Here is a 20,837-nt window from a genome sequence, read left to right as displayed (position 1 = left end):
TGTTTGTGAGGCGGGAACAAGTTTCATAGGGAATATTCCTTGCTTGCTGTTTTGAAACACAAATACATCTTACAGTGGCAGATTGCCATTGGGGTATTTCTTTAATGCAGCTTCAATTTCACCTCAAACAAGACATTCCCTTTAATTTTGGCTGACAACAAAAAAAAAAAAAAAAAAAAAAAAATGGATCTTCGCTGCCGAGCTCTCTTCCGAGAAGCAAACAGGAAATAGTTCCACTTGAAGCGACTCTTGAACTCGCGGTCGGTCAAAGTGCGCGAGACAAACTGTCCCTCTGAGATGTGGCTTTCCTGGTCTCCAAGCAGCATGGAAGAGTGAGTAAACACGATCTGCCATTCCACTCATTGTATAAAGGCTCAGGTAAACAATGTAGGCTAAATTGGCCTGTCTCCAGTGTGTACCCACAGGGTCCAAAGTTCACTTATGAAACCATAGAACACTCTCGTATCTCTGCTACGTGCGCACACACACACACACACACTCTCACGCAAGCAAGCAAGCGCAGATACACAGTCCCGTGCAAGCATAGATGTTCACTGGAGCATGGACGCCAACAACAAAGAGCGATTCATAATCATTTACGCATGCAAAAAGGACAAAAACTGACGCGCAAACACTCATGCACACGTATGCAGAAATGATCATGTAAATGCACACGTAAATAAAGCAGTTGATGTATGCAGACAAGGCTCAGACACGCAAATGCATACACACAATACATTCTCCCTTTCTCTGTTCCTCTCTCTCTGTCTGGACGTGTAGATTTACAGCGTCTGGCAGGCAATCCCTCACATTCTTAAGCCGCTGAATAGATGGTGGAATTTTTTTTTTTTTTACCAACCCGACACCTACAGTAGGACCGAGCTCTTCTCCCCACTGGGATTAAATTCACATTTGAAAGGAGATATTCTTGAAGACCTGGGGATTTACACTGCTAGGAATTGAATTCTGGGAGAAAAGGCAAACTCGTTCCCCCGAATGTCATCTTCGGGCATCAGTCAAAACGACAAAACTTTTTTGAAAGTGTACGATAACAAAAGAAAGAAAAAGTGATTTGAGAAGGTGATGGTAACGCGTGAGATCTGCGGGTATGAAAGGTGAAAAAAAAATCCCTAATCAGATCTGGCCTATTGGCGGGGAGATGTGCGTAAGAGCGATAGATTGTTTTGGAGATGAGACCTAGATTTGCCCACGTAGGCAGCGCTCGGGAGCCAGCAAGCTGTCACCTTATCTGCTGCCCGGATCACAGAGTTCAGGCGTCGATGGAGGAGGTTCCCACCGACATGGCAGCGCCTTGGCGCCCTGCCAGCGCAACAATAGGCGAGGGAGAAACAGATAGCAGCGGGAGACAGTGTAAAAAGCCTTCACTAGTTAATGAAGGCAGCTTATATACAGTATCGAGCATGCAGATGTGTTCCCACGAAGGCGATCGAAACCCTCCAGAGAAGAAATAAGAGAGAGAGAGAAAGAGAGGGAGAGAGAGATGGAGAGAGAGAGAGATGGAGAGACTGGGGGGGGGGGGTCAGGGAGGCTACACTAAGGAGTTGCCTTCCATATCAGTGTGCTGATCCAGGGTTTTCTTTGGCTTCAACCCTGCAGTAATACAACAGCATGCCGCAGTGCATTGTGGAATAGGAGAAATGTGCCCAGCCTATCGATTACATCTGACTGTGTTGTGACAGAATGATGTCACGTTCACATCAGTGTGCACGTGTGCATGTAGGGCATCTGCATGTTCACGTGAGTGTGTGCGAGGTGTCTTTAAATATATTTTTATGTCTGCCATCCATCCATCTTAATGTCTATCTGCATGTGCTATAACAGTATGTGGCAATATCTGAGATCCTTACCATTTTGCTGGGAGTGCAGATGAATCATATTATGTAGAGGGGTCATCTGGTATTCTTGAATGTAAAATTGCTTGTCATCTGCAGTGTTTCAGATATTTCACTTGCAGTTAGTTGCAAACTTAATTAATTGAAGCCTTCATATGAAGCATCTAACCCACTCGATCTAACCGGCTTTGTTATTACAGTAAATCCAGCGAGGATCCAATAAATGAAAGTAACGTCACTAAAAACAGCTACTGAGGCCTGATGTTGAGGAACTATTTTGGAATTTGCAGAACTGAAACAAAATCGGGTATTTCAGAGGTTCTCACACCCGCTGAATGCCTCCTGACCTAGACACACACACACACATGCACACACATGCATGAAGTCACAAACACATGCACACACACAGACACACACACACACACACTCATTGTATAACAAATCAACATTTTTCAACAATTCCAACTGACACTAAAAGCACATTTATCTTTGTTCTCCAGCCTACATGCAGCAAGTGATTGTCTTCTTCACACTGGTGTAATGAGTGTGGTATTTTTTCTTTTGGCAAGGCTGCAATTATGGTCCCACCGCAAAGGAAGGAGCACAGCGTGGCGCCTGCGAGGGAGCTGCCGGCTTATAAAACACGGCCGCCCCTGACAATACTCATAATAGCATGTGTGCCCCTTCGCATTCGGAGGCGCTCTTTTATTAGCATGGGAAATATTTTCGTGCGTCTTGCCAGTGACGGGTCGAACTTCGTCTCTCGTCTGCCACCTTGTGCACAACCCTCTGTCCTGCTGTCTGTGTGCCTCTCTCTCGTTTGGTTTCTCTCTCACTTTCTCCCTCTCCCTCTCTGATGCGCTCTGCCTCTCCCCACAGCTTTTGTTGTTCCTATCCGTTTACACTGTCTGTGAGCAGTAAATCTTATCCGACTGGCAGGCTCGAGCACTGCCTAACCCTGATTCTGCCCTGAGGTAATTATCCTGTCTCTGACCTGTCTCGCCGCAGCCCTGGATCTCGTCTGGTACAAGCTAACCTATTTGTGGCACAGGTGTGGGCTTATTGCGCCATGCGTGTTCTATTGACAGGGTAAGAGCGCCCTGCTGTACTGTACATGGTAACACGGTAGGGGGGGTGGGGGGGGGGGGGTCAGGGTAAAACAACATCGGCCCTCGCGCACAATGATCCTAGATACTCGTGTTGACTTTGCAAGTGTACCGTGTCTGTGGCGTGTTCTCGAAGGCAGGAGCGCGGCGAGCGCACGCTGAAGCTGCCCCGTCCTGCCCTGCTATCACGCTGTTGTGAAACAAAAAAAACAAGAAAAACTGAGAAGAGAACAGAACATCTACCAGCTTTCACGGTGCTGAAAACATAATTAGCACCAACTGTGCAATCACACACGCACGCACGCTTATACACACTGTGCAGCAACTTGTTGGTGTTGTCTTATTTAGTCTGTTAGGATGTTGGACGGCTGTTGGAAGGGATGGGCTTTTGTGTGACAAGGAGGTACACACACACACACACACACGCAGAGGCACAAATAAATAAATAAATGGATGAACATATATATTGTCTATGTTTAGGCAGATATCAACCTTTTTTTTGACACTAACATGGAAGTCGTGGAAGTGCTGCAAGATATGCATATTTCCTTTTGGAGATACAGCTAACCGCATTTTCAGGCAATATTTCCTCTTGTTGAGCTAAAAGGACATTATGTAATTGGCTGACTGCATCATCATAATTATCTTTCCATTAGTGGTGACTGCTAGACATGGCAGCATGGATCCCCTATTCTCAAAGCTCTTCTCTCAATGCTATCTGCTTGTATGAACTGCAGAATAACACGGCGAGAGAGACTGAGATGCAGAATCCCTCCCCGCACAAAGTATCGCCGCAACAAGAATGCGCGGTATCGCCTTTCGTCACAGCACAGTTCACCAGATATCTCTATGTGTGTTCCGCAGCCCCGAGGACAACCCCTCGCTTTGTGTCGGAGACCGAGCGCAGCGCTACCGAACACCCAAAACAGGGAAATGCAAAAATGAGGAAGAGAAAAGATGAGGAGGGGAAGGAGGGAGGGAGGGAGGAGAGGGAGGAGAGGGCTTTCACAGCTGTTGTTAGGCAGTGTTTCCTCTGATAGGAGGCTTTGGCTGTACTCCCAGTTCTTTAGGTAAACTGTCGAAAAACATGGTTACCTTGAGATGAGAGAGCGGGAGGGGGAGGGAGAGAGGGAGGGAGGGAGGGAGGGAGGGAGACGGGGGAGAGAGGGTGTCTTACCCTGACGAAGACGAAGTCTGTTTGGTTAACCTTATTTTATCTGTTTTGTTTGCAGGACTAGGCCTGCAGTCAGCACTAAACGCACCACAACGACCCACTTTCTGCTAAATGTTTACTCAATCAGCAACAAATTGAATGTCATGTGAAAACCTTGCAACTCCAGTTTTGGTGATTTTTTCAGCTTCAGTCAAAAGATGGAAAGCTGTTTTTTTTTAGTTCATGAGAATATGCAGGATGCTGATGTATGTAGTAATGGGAAATTTGGCGTGCACTACTGTTAAGAAGTGGATTGTAACTTTTAAAAAGAGAATTATATAATATGATTGCTAGATCAACCCAAACCGCCACCTGTGTTTACAGTTTCACACAGTTTTTGTTTGGTGTGACATTGTGCAGGGGTAATAACGCTGAGCTCTGCAGAACTTGTTAGCCTCTTATCATGGGATTAAGATGATAAACAGAATCTAAGTCTTTAATCTGTCCTGCTGCATGTGCCGTTGTCTGGGTGACAGCGTGTGCCCGGCGCTCCGCTCTTCAGGGCGGCGACGGTGACCTGCGACACCTCTCAAGCTTATGAATTCATGCACGCTGTTCTTATGGTGTAGGACAGCACCAAGACTTTTTTGGAACATGAAAAACTCTCTCGCAGACACCAGCGAACCAGGACATGAACCTGTGATGTCATCGAGATGGCATGCTAAGCCTTAGACTTAGCAGTGAAGAGTTTTGATCCAAACTCAACAAAACAAATTTTTATATGGCACCTACTCTTATAAAATGATTGATAGCACAAAATAAAACTAGTTGCACTACTTATTAATGGAACCTAGGTAACTTAAGTCCTTGGTTGACAAAATGATAACACTTTATCCTCTATATTTTATACATATTGAATGATAAACTGATAAAGTAAAGCTGGGTGGTATTCCTCTTCAGGAGGCCCATATCCCACCACCATCTCCAAAAACATTGCATGTTTCCAAAGCAACATATGTAATGATCTCTGTTTCGATAACATGCACATGTAAATCAGTTAAGACGGCAACTTGAGAAGCGAAATGAGAGACTCAGGTCCCTCAAGACATTGTTTTCACTGTGATGACCCAGATATTGTTGCCACTTAATATTGCAAAAAAAAAAAAAAACAGCACTCACGGGACTTGCTCTATCATGCCTGAATCTGATATCTCCTGCTTGGAAGGCTTATTTCAATATGAATAGGAGGAAGCATCTTGGTTCTCTGAAGAGCGCAAGAATACAAGTCTTTTTTTATCCGCCCCTTGCTGGCTGCCGTAGAAAAACAGCTAGGGACTTGTTCTTTATCGGGGTGTTCCTCTGAATTTCCCATTGATAGGCGCTACAATAGCATCCTTTTCCTCTCGAGCGCTAGGGAGTCGGCCCATGCATGAAAAGAACGCTGGAAATACACCCTCGCTCATAACACCCCATCAATCAGATAACAACGCGCTCGTTCAAATTCAGACGGACGATTCCGCTGACAAAAAGCACACGGCGGGATTGTCTTTGTTATGCCAACATTTGCGCACTGTTGTGTCTGTCTGTTTGTTATGTAACTCGCGGTGAGAACAGGTCGGCGTCTGGGATTCAAGAGGGAGCAGTCAGCCATTACAGAGATCATTCATGTTTGAAGTCTCAGCCCACTCACCTGCGAGCGGCTTCGACCCGGAACGATCCCTCATCACCCTCATGTTAAACTGCAAGCTGGATTTGCCCTCATGCACACATTGGCTAGAGATGACAGTGTTGCTTGTTCTGTGCTTAGGTGGAATCTAACACTGGATCAAAGTGCAGTGGTGGAAATTATGTTATTGTAGGTTGCACTTATTCCAAGAGATTCCAAAATGCAAACTATAGACATTACATATGTCTTTTAGCAGATCCTTTAATAATGTAAATTCATGACTTGCTGCTGTTTTGTAATCAGATAATCGTTGATGTAAAGTGCGTAGCAAAGTATGTTTTTGAAGCTAAAACCTAAGCCATAAATCCCACCTTAAATTGGACTTACATCCTCTAATTTGCTGTAAATTGGCCTTGCTAGGTTACATTCGTCTTTGTTGCGTGCGGTCGTGCAATTTATTTCCGCTGCACTACACTGATCCTCGCCGCCGCGGCGCGCTCGACAAACAAGCTACGGCGGTCGTTTCAACTTTACATTCTGGCCCGGGAATCCTGACAGTTCATCAGCGCTCAAAAAGAAAGCAAGGTTTCATCACAGTATTCATTCTGTGTGCGCGCGGCCTCAGCCGTTTTCCTCCCACGCGCCTCGCCCCGGCACGGCAGAGCAGCCTACAGAGAAACGGCACTTAAAATTATGCTAAACAAGCCCGAGGGCGACGCATCGGCAAAAACATTAGGGTCGGGGTGAGCGAGCGAGTGTGTGTGTGAGGCTGAGAGATGGAAACGTGTAGGAGCGGGAGAGAGAGGAGAGAGAGGAGAGCGGAGCACATACAGATGACTGTGATTTCCTGTTGAATTCCTGTGGATGCAAGCCATAGCTTTTCTGCACAGTGGAGTATCATATAGGAAAGGATTAAACTGAATTGAGTGCTCAAAATTGAAAACGGTGTTTGGCTGCATTGAAAACGACGACTATTCAAGGCTTAAGTTGTATCCAGTTGCGTGGTTTTTCTTTGGTATTCACTTCTCTGGCTTGTTGAGGGTGACCTTTGCTGAACCCTGAGCTGTTACTTTATAGGTGAAGAGGAGGTCAACTGTCAGTTCTTCCAGTGCGGCTAGGGCTAATCCACAGCAAAAAAGACTACTGAAGCAAGAACCTCCTGACCCCAGCTGACTTCCACACGGTCCGCCCACGAGTAATGAAGGGGCCGTGACCTCCAGCGTTACATAAGTTCCCCTCTTCTCTCTCTCTCTCTCTGCCAGTCTGGCGCAGGCTCCACTTCCCCCTTATATGACACCTTGCATTCAGGTTGGCGATAAATAGGTCTTTGTATGGAGGGAAGGCCTCCTGAAAGACCTTGTGTCAGAGCCGTGGGATGGCAGGCCTGTATGGAATCCCTGTGCGTGTGTGTATGCAAGTGTATATGTGCACAAGCCTTTGAGAGACGGAGAGAAAGAGAGAGAGAGAGAGAGCGAGGTGGGAGAGATGGATGGAAGAAGGGAGGGGCGAAAGAGTTCTTCAGCATTCCTGTGTCCTCGAGTGTCCCGGACTTTCTTGGCAGGTCCTGAGCTCCGCATCCCAGCGCCATAACTTTGTTCCAGCAGCAGCATCTACGTGTTTCAGAGGGTCCAGCTGTTTATACCCTAATCCCGGACTGTTTAAACACCGCAGCATGCAAACAAAATGATGATGTGTGACTCATTCCTCTCCATGACTCCACACTGGAAGGAATGCAGAGGGAGGTCATTTAATGTCACTGGTGTTAATGGCTCTTGTTGATGGCCCAGTAAGATGGCATAATAACATCATCAGATGCCACAGGCCCTCCCCACCCCAAGGTGCGCCTGCCTCTGGTAAACAGAAGGACAAAAAAAGCTAGAAGTGAGGTCTTGGACAGGATGCATCTTGTTATTCTCGCTCATTTGAGTCTGCTAGTGCTACTCCCTCTCTCTCTTCCTCTCTTCCTCTCTCTCTCTCTCTCTCCCCCTCTCTCTCTCTGCTGGGGAATGGCCAGAAACAATCACTGACTCAGTGAAACTTGGCACGCGCGTTCTCTTTTCTCCTTTCTCTCTCACTTGCTCTCATCTGCCAGAAAGGCATCCAGAGAGAGAGGGGAAAAAAAGAGCTTTGGCAGAACAAATCCACCTTTTCATTCCACCATGGCTGCCTGCTAATGGGCCCAAACTGGACCTGGGTCTGGCACGCCTCGCCTTTCTTCTGAAGGTGCAGTCAGTAAAAACTGACTTCATTTGAAGAGCCGCACTTACACGCAATGAAACGGTCGCAATCAGCACAAATCAGCGTTGCGTTGTTGACACGATCCAACCCACTGCATCGTCATCGTAGAATAAAAATATGGTGCTTTTAGAGGCGTCTGCTCACTGAATGAAGTGACCTTGCATTTCTCTTTCTGTTTTTCTTTCTTTCTTTCTTTCTTTCTTTCTTTCCTTCTTTCCTTCTTTCCTTCTTTCCTTCTTTCTCACAGATGCTCTCTCCCAAAGTGCAAGAAGACTTGCAGCAAATGAGAGTTAGGAAACTTGGAAGCACTGGTAACAAACAGGAAACCATATTCATTACAGTGAAGTGAGAGTTTGATTATGGTAAGAGGACATGGGGTTTTGCCAGTCATTTGCCTTTTTTTTAAACCACACATACTGTAAACTGTAATTTATAGTGGCAGTTATATTACACATAGGCTCTGCCAAGTTGTACTTTTGCCTTCACAGAGTCATTTGTGTTCTCGACTTGGGAGCGGTGACAGCGGCACATCTGCACACAGGGTCATCTATATGAGGCGAGGTGTCACAATGGGAGAAGTGCGAGTTCAACGGGTGCACACAGCACTGCAGGGCATATTTCAATACGTCTGATGAAACGATTGCATTGCACTAAGTCTCGAGCAGGTTGCCCAACTGTTCTCCGCCCGGTTTCCCAGCTTGAGAAGCTGTGAAGTCTCACTCCATTTTTTTTTTTTTTCTCCCTCCTCTCAATATTGTGAAAAGGCCCACTTTGATGATGCAATGACAGATGGCAGTGAAAGCTCCCAGACCTGGGTTGGGTCTTGTTGGGGTGACATTTCTTTCAACACGAGATAAACACTTCAGAAAGCGTTTTATTGTGGTTAATGTTAAAACACCACACGAATAGATTCAATTAAGTCTATGACATGATGGGAAGCAGCTGTAGGAGGCTCCAGTATAAGAGCGATTACACATTTACATTAACTGTCAAGTACTTCCATCAATGAATAGTTTAATGGGCCAAAACAAAGTATGGTGGTTAACTTAGTTTGACACTGCTTGTGAAGTGTACGCACAACATGTTCTCCAGCCAGAATTGTGTTCCTTTACGCTGCTCTTCCCATCTCTGCCCATTGCATGACAGCAGACTCATGTTTGGGAAAGTTTGGGCACTTAAATTACACATCCAGCTCCGGAGCTCAAAATTGTTTACTAGAGAATACAGAAGTGCGGCTCGGAAAGAAAAACACACTCTGTTGCGTAACTGCAGGCGTCCGGCAACTTATAAAATAAAGCCTGTCATTGGTTCTTCTGTCGCTGCAACCTTTCCTGTGTGTTGGAAAACATGACTTCATGACATGCAGAAATAGGGAGGAGTAATGATTTCTCTTCTCACAGCGACTCTTCACTTCTCAGTAATGAGCTGTGGCAACACCGTAGCTAAAGTGTGCCGAATGCTAGCTCCATGCCCTGCAGGGGCAAAGACACTCTGCTAGTGTGTGTGTGTGTGTGTGTGTGTGTGTGTGTGTGAGGCTGTGAGCGTGCACGGATTTGCGCGAGAGTGGGTGTGCATGTTTTGCCTGCATTCAGCCGACAAAAGATGAGTCCCGATGCGCATATGAGTGCCGCTCCTCTCTTCCCTGTGTGTGTGTGTGTGTGTGTGTGTGTGTGTGTGTGTGTGTGTGTGCGTGCACTCAGGGTACAGCATGTACCCGACCTGCGTGTGAATAGTGCCCAGGGAGGATGAGATAGGCTAATGATAGGCCCGGCTCAAGCCCACTCCACAAAGGCTCTGTCTGGCTACATTGTGTGGCAGACTAAAGAGGGAAGAAAAAACTGACTCACTGCTGGGATAGCGGCACCTGGGATTATGAAACCGGCTTCCAGAGAAACAGGCAGAATAAGCATCGGAGTGAATCAGAGCCGCAGTCTGGGGAGATGCCGGTCCTTTTAAGGGGCGCTGCCAGGCACAAATGCAGGATTTACCGTAGGAATTTCACCCCCGCTTTTTGATATGAAAACTGGCTTTCAATTTGGATCCATAAAGAGTCACTCAAGGACAGGCAGTTTCAAGCTTATAAAAAAAATGTAGGCAGCAGAATTACGTGCTTCCCGGGGATCTGGAGAAGGAGGTTTTTCAGGCAGAGGGAGTGAAGTTTCCACTCCAGATCTGCCGAGCCAGACTTTAACTTGGCCCTCGCTCTCAGGGTGGGATACCAGGCTTTCCCCCTTTCATGCACAAGCAGAAAAAGTGGGAATCCCATGCTAATGAAAATAGGACACATGGAGACAGGAATTTGAATTTCACTCGCCCGCTCGCCTGCGGCTTGTTACCGCTCAGCCTGGGTGGTACGCAGATTGGAAGCCTAATAACCCCACCAGGGTGATGCCCAATTTTCTCAGCTTCCATCCCTGCATGTAGACCACAGATTTCTACGGTAGACATTACAATACAGATGTTTTCCATTGTCTGTCTGAGGTTTTAGTGTGCTGTCTGGTGCAGTCATGTTCTGTAAAAAGACCGAGGAGAAAGCCATGCCCGACGTCTAGCATTACGCAACCTGTATCACTGTCTAATGGCTATTTAAAGAGTGTAATTACAACATAACGACTATTTGTATTACTATTACTCATCGCTCCTCTGAGTTCACAACAACAGCCCCGCAGTCAGGTACTGGGGTGTGTGTGTGTGTGTGCGTAATGGCGTGTGTGCGATGGCAAGTGTTGACAGGCAGTCTTATTATCTAAATAGGCGCCACAGCCGTGGTCCAAACAGATAAGGCAGTAGGCAGTAGCCATGGCCACTCCAACCCCCCCCTTCACCGCGACTTATATAAGCCCAACCGCTGCCAACTAGAACAACAGAGATGGAGAGATGGAGAGAGAGAGGGGGGGGGGGGGGGGGAGACAGATGGAGAGCAAATGAAAGGGAGAAGGACAGAGAAAGTGGCACAAACATGAAGAGTGAGAGAAGAAAGGATTTTAATGGATGGGTGGTTCTGCTTTTCCTCTTTTGAAGTATTTGTGGAATCATTTGTCAAGAGGGCTTATATATATGTATATATATCTTTTTTTTTTACATTGTCCAATTTGAAGTTTCCAAAAACTGTTTTAAAAGGTGTCTGCACTGGGGTGGAGTCCTTTTATTTATTTATTTGATTTTATTTTTCATGGATCCATTTCAGGAATTCCTACCCCAGTGTGTTAGTCATGTTAAGTGTGGCAAAGTTGAGCCTTAAGGGCTTGGGTACAAACTGTTTTCAACAGAAACCACTGCGTTATTCTGCACTAGTCTCCCTCCATGTCCACAACACAAACAGTCCATAACCTTGTCCTTGGATATCTATGGTTTAAGACGTAACACACCGCAGCATGCCAGTGATCACAAAAGTAGTTTAACAGCCTGTTACACAATCAGAAAATTGCCCTTGAAAATTGATGCTTTACAAAATGCCTATTTTTGTGTTGCTTGAACATTATAAAGTGATTCTCTTTCACTTGTGATTCAGTTGAAATTGAGTGAGCTGTTCAGCATCTATTATCTTAAGAGTGAGAGTTAGATGTTGGCTGTGAAAAAGTTTAAATGAGGGCGGCAACTTTGGCACATTGCTAGTCGATTTCTAATCCACCTCTCGTACATATCTGTGCTGTCTGTCAGTCGGGACAAAAGAGTTTAGCTCGATTCTGCCATGGTGACGTGTCAACAGCAGCGCGGTGTTGTGGGTCGGTGCGTTCGCGTCTGTGTGTGTCCAAGGCGTGTGTCGTAAGGCTCGCGGGCGCACACACACCGATTACTCACTCATGACCCTTGTATCTGTCATTGAGGAGTACAGAATCGCTTGATTTAAAGATTACTACGGGTTTACCTTTGAAATGACCGGCGCCAATCATCGGTGCCAAGGTCAACACGGCATTAATCTTTCTGACTTATCCCCAAATCAAAAAGCCTTTTAAGACTCCAGGCACAACTTATCATATTTTAGACTCCACCTTTTTTTATTTTAGATGTTTCAGGGCGCTACCTGACAGCTCAATAAGTGAGAGTTTTATAGAATACCTCCAATGGGAGTGTTGGACTGGGTCGGTTCATTTTTTTTCTGACATTCAGAGAGAAACACCCTTAAATTCTACTGGATTATACAAAAATATCGAGTTTTTTTGTTGTTTTTTTGCAGGGATCAAGTGTACAGACAAAATGACAGTAGAGATAATATTAGCCTGACCTGATATGCATCACCCGTCATCGCACAGACATGCAAACGATCCTTCAGCATGTCCATATAAAGGTATGTTTATCTAATTTTGCGGCATAGCGCACCCTTTTTTTTTTTTTTACTATGTTCCCAAAGGTAATTGAATGTGTAACCACAGCAGTGTTGGTACCATTAAAGCAGTTGTACACAGGTGGTGAGCTATTGTGCAGGGTGTGCCTGCCAACTGGGTGGATCTGTGACCTAACACACACACACACATACACTGTTGTCTGTCTGCTGCACTCGATGATGATGATGATGATGGCATTTTCAATGAGCTATTTTGTCTGTGTGTGTGTGTGTGTGTGTGTTGGGGGGGTGGGGCTATAAATGTGTGTGTGATTCATGGCGTGCCTTCCCCACAAAGAGCAACAACGACTTGATTACCACTTTACAGACAGTGCCTGGTGCACCCAGTAGAGCAAGAGCCCAAAGAACACTCTCACACACGCTACACACACACACACACACACACACGCTACACACACACACACACCATTTACCAGTGGTTCCAGGCATCTTCTGGCACGGCACCAAGAGCAGCCTATTCACCCAGCCACAACAAGGCAGTAACTCAAGCGGTCCATTAAAAAGCCATTATTGTACCCCCCTCTGTATATCGGTCCCTGAGTGATACCATCTAGTACGGGGCTAATCTGTGGTGCAGACGCTCCGAAAATACAAAAAACACAAATCTCATTAGACCTACATGTGCTAGAAAGTCTAATGGTGTCTTGATATTGTAAATCAAACTCGCTTTCCCTGAGCATCTCTCTTTTTGAACGCAGAATTGGTCTAAAAGTTATTGAGGAAACCCGTAAAAAACAGCCATAAAACAAACACATTTCATGGCTTCGCACTTCCTCCGGCCCAAAGTGGGAAAACAATGACTTCCTAAGTCATGCAAAGGCTGTAACGTTTACTACAAAGCTCTGCACTGCACCTATATATCTTAGAAGTCCTCCAAGTCTCCACTTCACACTATTTTTAGCAGCTCTGTCTATGTTTTGTCTTCATACCGGCCCCCTCTCTGGTTGTTTGTCTGTCTCTCTCTCTCTCTCTCTCTCTCTCTCATTATCTCTCTCTCTCTCTCCCTCTCTCTCTTCCGTGCCATTGCCCGGACCTTGCCGTCGCCGCTTTTGTTTGTTCGGGATTTGCCCCTCACCCCCCACCCACCCCACTTCTGTTCCTCCTCGCCGACTTCCTTCCCTTCGCCTTCTCTCCGCTAATCCCCCACTTTTGTTTACATCCGTCTCCCATGTCACCTGCAACCCATGAAGTTATGTAACTCTGCTTAAAACATCTGTGGGACCCTTGTTTTTCTTTCTTTTTTTCTTTTTTTCTTTTTTTTTTTTTTTTAGAGGGGACACCGAGCCACACTGCGTTTAGTTTCATTATGAACAAGAAAAGAACATCTGAGTTCAAAAAAAGAAACAGAACATTGTAATTAGATGCAGGTTCTGTCGTCAACAAGGCTGTTTTTGACATGTATGGGCCTTTCATGTGGCAAAACGGAGAGAAACAAGAGCAATGAGCAGAATGGTATAAAAACTCAGAACTCAGCATGTTAGGCCTCCCCCATACTGTAGTGTGTCGTATCCACATAGTCTCTCCCTATACTTTACATTATTTTGCTTTATAACAGTGTTTTCTCTGAGGAATTTCTTTGTAGCAGTGGGAGGCGTTGGGAATTTGAAACTCAGTTCAAATTCGGCTCAGTTATCCTCTCTCTCCCATTCTTCCATAAAAACATTAAAAGAAAGGAGCGCTGATCTGAGGACAGATAACCTTGAAAGATTTTTAAGGCATGCAGACTAACAGTCCTAAATTGTGCTCTTTATATGCAAAATGTTAGATTCAGCGGCTTCACTTGGCTACGACGCGTAGAGACTGGAATGCAACAAGGTGTGCTGCATGTGGTCACTGAGTTCACATGTATCACCTTTGTAACCGGAGTCATCTATGCAAATCTTATGCCTTCAAAGAGTGTGCAGCCTGGACTCTCCCTCTATTCAGCCACTGCTACTCTGCCCGATAGGAGCATTCCTGTTTTCAGGTCTGACGAGCATGTAAATGAACTGTACTGGACACTCTAGTATGGCCATGTCTAGGAAGAGGATTCCTATTTCTTATTCTGTGGTGTCGTTGAGCAGTGTTATTATCCGCTATCATTCATGGTTTTTGGTAATGTCATGGATGATTTTATATGTATATGTTATATGAAAATAAGCTTTCCATTACTTCCACAGTGCATCCCTAAAAATAGGCCTTCACTCTTGGACTTTTTGTGGTGGGGCTAACCTTTTGTTGACATTAGGATTACAGATTGGGCCTTTAAACCCCAGTGGGGGCCGCTGACACATCTGGATCCTGTCTGCACTCCGCTGTGGGAGAGCCAGGTCATGTTCAGTAGTCAGCTGGACCAAAGCCAACGGCCAAGTTGTCGTTTTAGCGCAAAGTGAGGAACTTTGCCAGCCATAACGAGGCAGAAGTTGCACGTATCACAAGGCAATGCGTCATCATCTCACACCAGCAAATCAAAGCAGGTCAGAGGTTGTAACTCAAAATCCTTCTTGTGCGTCTAATCTTGCAAAGCAGCACCTCGGAGTCTGCTTCCAATCCTCTCCTCTGGTGGTCTTAGTGCCCTGTTGCTTGACCCTAAAAAACCTCAGAATTTCTGTCTCGACCAGGTTGGAAACTTCTTCCCCCCTTTGTGTCGAAACAAAAGAAGAAATGAAAGTGATATCATCCTTACATCCCGCCGTGCAACTTCTCTCTTTCTTCCCCTTTTTTGTGGCTATAGGTTATAGCCAGGAGAATGAAAGTCACCTCATCTTTGCATTACTTACAGATACAATGAAACCACATTTTGAGAGCGTCTTGTATTTTGTCTCTTTGAAGATTTACTAGTTAGCACCTCTTTTGTGCATTTCTGACACATCCAGTAGCTGAGAAAGATGCTGTGCACCCTGCATGCCCTTTAGGCCCCTCTTCAGCTCTGTCCTGTGGTCGCATTAGAGGACGCTGCAGAGAAATGAAGCTTTCAACACTTTGTGATACTCCTGTCTCTACTGGTTTTGAAGTTCTTTCCCTTTTGTGTTTCAATCGCTTACTGGCTGGTCGCAGACCCAAAGTCCTGCGATACATGTTTGTGTCATCTCTGCAGGCTCTTCACCCCCCTCTCACCCCGGCCTGTGATGGTGTTTAGTGGCTGCTAAGCACTGCCTGCCTGCCTGGGGTGAAGGTGTGGAAGAGTATCTCTCTCATTCCAGCCAAGCGCGGCTCTCTTTCTCTAAGCCTCAAAGTGTACTCAGCCCATTTCCTCCGTTTTTTTTATCCAGTGGAAATCACAGATCCTTTCCCCCCTCGAGGCTCTCTGGCTCTCCCTCAAACGCCAAAACAAGACTTAAGAGCTGAAATTCTCCACTCAGCACGCCGCTGTGACCCTTGAAGCATTTTACGTAACAAGTTTGCTGGCCGCCGCGGCCGCTGCTGCCTCACACAGATACTCAACAAGTCCAAGAGATGTCCTGGTATGCTTCTCCGGGCTGTACTGAACATTGCATTCTGTTAACAAATGGCAAATGGGAAAGATGGCTGCTTTGTGGATTGGCCACCCAGGGTGAGGTCACAGCACAAACCTCAGCCAGGCTTTCATCCGAAATCTTGGCCCGCCTGACGCAAAGTATCTGAAAAATGTATGAACTTCTGCATGCCTCAGTTCAATAAGGCAGCTTTCTTGCTTCAACTGACAGGATTAAAATTTTGTGTGTACGTATGTGCGAAGGTATGAGCGCCTGTGCGTCTGTGTGTGTGTGTGTGTGTGTGTGCATCGAGCGCATGTACTCATGCACATGCAGCGCTATCAGGGTCCACATTCGAAATCAATGTTTTAATCCTGCGAGAAAGCCTTTCCACGGAAGTCACATGATCCGCGTCCGTGATTCCCTCTTGAGAAGGGGAGGTGCAGGGACAAACTGTTCTGGCTAAAACACTCTGTTTGTCAGGCAAACAGTTGAGCTGGCACAGACAGATGCAGAGTCACACTGGGCAATGACAAGGGTGAACACATTGCCTCTCAGCCAGAAATGTCAAAATGCTGGCACTTATAACCCGATTGTTCTCTCCTGCTGGTATAGCAGTGCTCTATGTGTAATTGAATCATCCACACTGTACATTAGTGTCCTGATTTCTCTCATAACTAAATGAGGACATCAAGATATCAATATTGAATCCATTTGCCATCCATGATGCTTTCCAATATATAGTAGGGCCACCCTATGAAAGTCTAATGTCCCCTTGGCTAATTGATTGATGCATCAGGGCCTGAAGGAATGTATGAAGCTGCAAAACCATAGCCGTGGCATTAGTGCATGAGCAAGTCTGGATTGTAGAACAACAAACCACTTGTACAACACTTTAACCAAGCTCTCTTCGCTTTGCATTATTCAAGGTATGATAAATACTGAATGCGGTGAATAGTAATTCGTCCGAGCATATCGTATAGTCTCGGGACACATCAGAAGAACCGTACAGAAATAAAACCCGCTCAGTTGGAAAAGCATTATTTGTTCATGGAGTTCATTAGCTCTCCGTGTCAGAAGGGAGGACCAGCTAAAGCCTGAGCTGCAGCGCACGGGCCAAAGTTTCTTGACCCGTTGTTCTACATCCTATCACACCGACACACCTATCATAAATAAATCAAGTACGGAGTGTTCCCTCAGTAAATCATGGAGCTCCACAGCGAGAACAATATCGCCGGTGCGAGTGGTGTCAAATTAATGAGCATTAAGTGAGCCGTTATGTAAGTTAACAGATGGAAAAAATACTATGGAAATCTATGGAAATTCACTAAATAGCCTACATGTGAAGCATTACCCAGCCAGAAGCTAATCCTGCTGTATGTCAGGTACTAAAAAATAATTAATATGAAAAGTGAAATAATATGAAAAATTTTTCCTACAGGCTGCACAACTTGATAAGTTTTCACAGCCAAAAAGCATGAAATCAGTTAAACATAGCTGAAGTCTAATCATTGCTGCCATAAGCCTGCTCAGTTGTTTTACAGTATACAGTAGATGGTTTTATTGCCTTATTGTGCTGAATGTACTCATGCAGTATCTAGTTATCATCTCTAAGTGATAAAAATAGGCCTAAACAGCCATAGCTACGTAGCGAGGAGGCCTCCTCGCGATAAGGCATGTTAAAGTTTAACTTGGATGTTTGGATATTCTGTGGAAGCTTGGCTGGTGGAGACGTTTGATAATAATATTGATAAGCTTTCTGGCCAGAGAACATTAAGGTACAGTAAGGTTATCGTTTTTACTGAACTGCAAATAACTGAATCCGTGATAACATGTACCTAATGTCCATTCCAGGTAAATTTCATCAGGATAGGCTTGACTGCAGATATTTTGTCTGACTGTTTTTGCCTGAGTTGTGTGATTTACAGTTCCACATAAGTATTTTATCCTGCTGTTTGGCTGGGAGTGCATGGCAACCAGCTCCATCTAAGATACAGATCGTTTTCCTCAGATTGTTTCTTTCCACTTGACCATGAAATGTTGATGGAACAAGAACTTGCTTGTTGGATGTTATGAATACGCGGGGTTGAGAATACGGGGAAAATAAAGGTAAACAAATGCATCATTGGGAGTCAATAGGGTGGAAAAGCCGGTGTGGGTTTGGGACTTCAAGGTAACAGTCCTTAGACAGGATTCAAAGGATAAGAGCTGGGGCGAAGGTGAACGATGATATCACGATGCCTTCCTTACACCAGCGAAAGCAGAAATGGAAAAACCATCTTTTATTACCGAACGATCGGAGTTTACGTTATCATGTGACATACGTCCGACATGTATGTCATGAACCTTTAACCCATATCTCTGCTTTACTGGCAGGAACGCCGGCGACTTCCGAGTACACGACATTCAAAGGTGGCCTTTAAGATGATAACAGGGTTGCGTTGTCTGGGGTAGCGCCTGTTGCCATTTCTCCACATTTTACTGCTCCGATAACTAGACGGACCATATGTAATTATTGCCTCTCAAAGTGAGCATTGTACAGTAACTGCTGGCTGGGGTTCAGGAGTTCAGCGACGGTCAACGCTGACTGAAAAGACGGTAACTGTTCATTTGAGGCTGCAGTAATCGAAAAAGTAGCTGCCAAACAAACTAGCCAACTGGCAGTAACTATGTAGCAGGACATCCTAATCCTCACAAACATATGTCAGCGAGCTGCCAAACAAACGTCTTTATAAACACTATTTGGCAGGAACAGGGAAGGCGTGAGGCCGGTTTTAATTGACCTCTAGCAATAAAAGCTAATTTTAATTGAACCAATATGACAACAAACTGGTGTTTTAGAATAACCTCATGTTTGTTAGGCAGACTTTATAGGTTGGCTGTTTTGTTTTTGTTTTTTGGTGTTTTTTGCTCCATGCAAACTTTTGTTGTTTTGAAGTAAAGTCCTCTTTAGTTCAATGGTCAGTCCTATTTTGCAGCTGAATCTATGCACAGTTGTTGAAAGTAAACATATTTTTCTCAAAGCTAAGAAAAAAACCCTTAGAAACATTGACACTAGGCTTTAAATGACACAGCATCAATTGTGGGAAATGATAACGCAGTGTATGCAAATGTATGTGCATGAGGTAATGAAAGCTAAGAAAGTCGGAAGGAAGTCACTGTCTGTTGATGTGCCTTTTATACACTGTCAATGTCATTTAATGTAATATATCAGATATAATATGAGCAGAATGTGGACATGGAAGATGTAGATGTAAGAAGATACTATGAGCACTGTAAGTATTTTAACATTGTTTGATGTTTTGGCTCCATACTTCTATTACTTTGGATGTGAAATGAAACTATGAGATTAAAGCGCAGACTGTCAGCTTTGTTTAAGGGATTCAGACTTGTATGAAAATACACCCAAAGTCAACCTGACAATCTGCACTTAAATCTCAATATATTGCTCTGCAATTTCTTGTGGAGCTCATTGTATTTACCTAGTAATTACATCCTAACAATGAGGCGCTTTTCCACAACCTGAACTTCAACTAGTTTCTTGAACACAGTCAGCATGAACTCTCAAGTCTAAGCCTATACTTAATCCATGAGTGTGTCAGTCTTCTTAAAGTAGTGCTGACTATGGACAACTGACCCAATCCCCTTTAACCATCTGATTCACTGAAACTAAAAGGTAAACCTGTTCCTTAACCAGCACTCTTGATACTTGCAGACCCAGAAGTCAGAAAGTTGACTGGGTGTTGAATGGCCCAAAGAGAGCTGGAAGTCAATTAACTTTCAGTTGAATCAGTGCAAAATGCAAACACCAATTCATTTACTAATGAGAGAGCAGTCATTAGCAGCCTAATAGAGTTGGACACAGTGAACTGAACCCCGCCCCGTATCAGACGGGCAAGCAGCACAGCCATACCTGTGAAAGAAGAGCAGGATGGACAGCATGGTCTGGTCGATGTTGCTGTTGCAGATGCCCTCGTTGAGCAGGAAGCAGGGGTCCCTCACCACCGAGTCCAGGGAGTCCTGCCTCATGATGTTGTTCAGCTTGTCCGTGTTCAGGTTCTGGTACATCAGCTGGTCGCGGAGCTGCCGGAAGTGGCTGACACTGGGGCTGGTGGGGCTCGCCGGCGGGCCCCCGGCGCCGAGGCCCGACCCGTGGCCCCGGCCCGGGCCGCCCGACATGGAGTCGTCGCAGCCGTTGGCCAGGTCCAGGCAGCAGCTGCAGCAGTCCAGGCCGATGGGCGAGCGGCAGTCGTCGTCCGACATCTCGGAGGACGGAGGAGAAGAAGAGAGAGAGGCGCAGGTGGAGAGGGACAGGTGCAGGATGACAGACAGAGGCGGAGGTGTGTGGATGAAAGAAAAAGTGAAAGAGAGGCTGTCAGCAACAGGGTGTGTTCCCCAGCTGAGACAGACAGAGAAACAGACAGGCGGCTGGGGCTGGTGTAGTGTCCCGTCCCGTCTCCGCTCCGGGGGCCAGGAGGGCTAAACGGCAGGTTGAGTTCCTCCCTGAGAAGTGCAGTCACGCTGGGCCGCTCGGCCTGCTTCTTATCCCTGAGTTCCCCCTCCTGTGGCTCTGCTGCGTTTAGCCTTTTGTTCGGGGGCCGACGCTGCTGCAATGTGTTGCTACTGTGGCAGGAGAAAGAGTGAACGCCCCGCACACATACACACACGCACACTCATACCGATTCAGCAGGAGTGCGCTTGAAAGCAAAACCCAGAAGCTGCTTATCACTTTTTTCCCTGCACTTTTTTTTTTTTTTTTTTTTTTTTTTCTCTTCGGTTGGCGTGCTTAGAGACAGAGGGAGGGAGCAAAAGGGGAGGGAGCGAGAGAGAGGGAAATGGAGAGTGGGTGGGGAAACCCTCGCGATTGGTAAACGCACGGCGGGTTCCTCCTCCTCTTTTCTTTCTCAGTCTAGCCCCGGCGCACATTAGAGTGAAGAGGAAGGAGAGGCAGACAGGGAGGGAGCGGAGCCTCGTAGCATGCTTAAAACATGTGCAGCTCGGCTCGGCTCGGCTCCACCCTGCCATGCTGACAGCGCAAAGGA

The 20,837-nt window shown here is 45.8% G+C and overlaps 1 protein-coding gene across 1 annotated transcript in view; it reads right to left on the bottom strand.

Moving 5' to 3' along the window:
• Positions 1 to 20,485, bottom strand: part of tsc22d3 (TSC22 domain family, member 3) — a 39,676-nt gene extending 19,191 nt beyond the window's left edge. Inside the window, exon 1 of the mRNA XM_071917165.2 lies at positions 19,709 to 20,485. Within this exon, the coding sequence (XP_071773266.1) occupies positions 19,709 to 20,058 (350 nt within the window). The 5' untranslated portion in view covers positions 20,059 to 20,485. The remainder of the gene's footprint in view (positions 1 to 19,708) is intronic.
• Between the last annotated feature and the right edge of the window lie 352 nt (positions 20,486 to 20,837).

The sequence above is a fragment of the Centroberyx gerrardi genome, chromosome 16 (genome assembly GCF_048128805.1).
Source record: "Centroberyx gerrardi isolate f3 chromosome 16, fCenGer3.hap1.cur.20231027, whole genome shotgun sequence".
NCBI lineage: Eukaryota > Metazoa > Chordata > Actinopteri > Beryciformes > Berycidae > Centroberyx > Centroberyx gerrardi.
The sequence above is the reverse complement of the archived record's forward strand: the minus strand, read 5'-3'. Positions and strand labels throughout refer to the sequence as shown.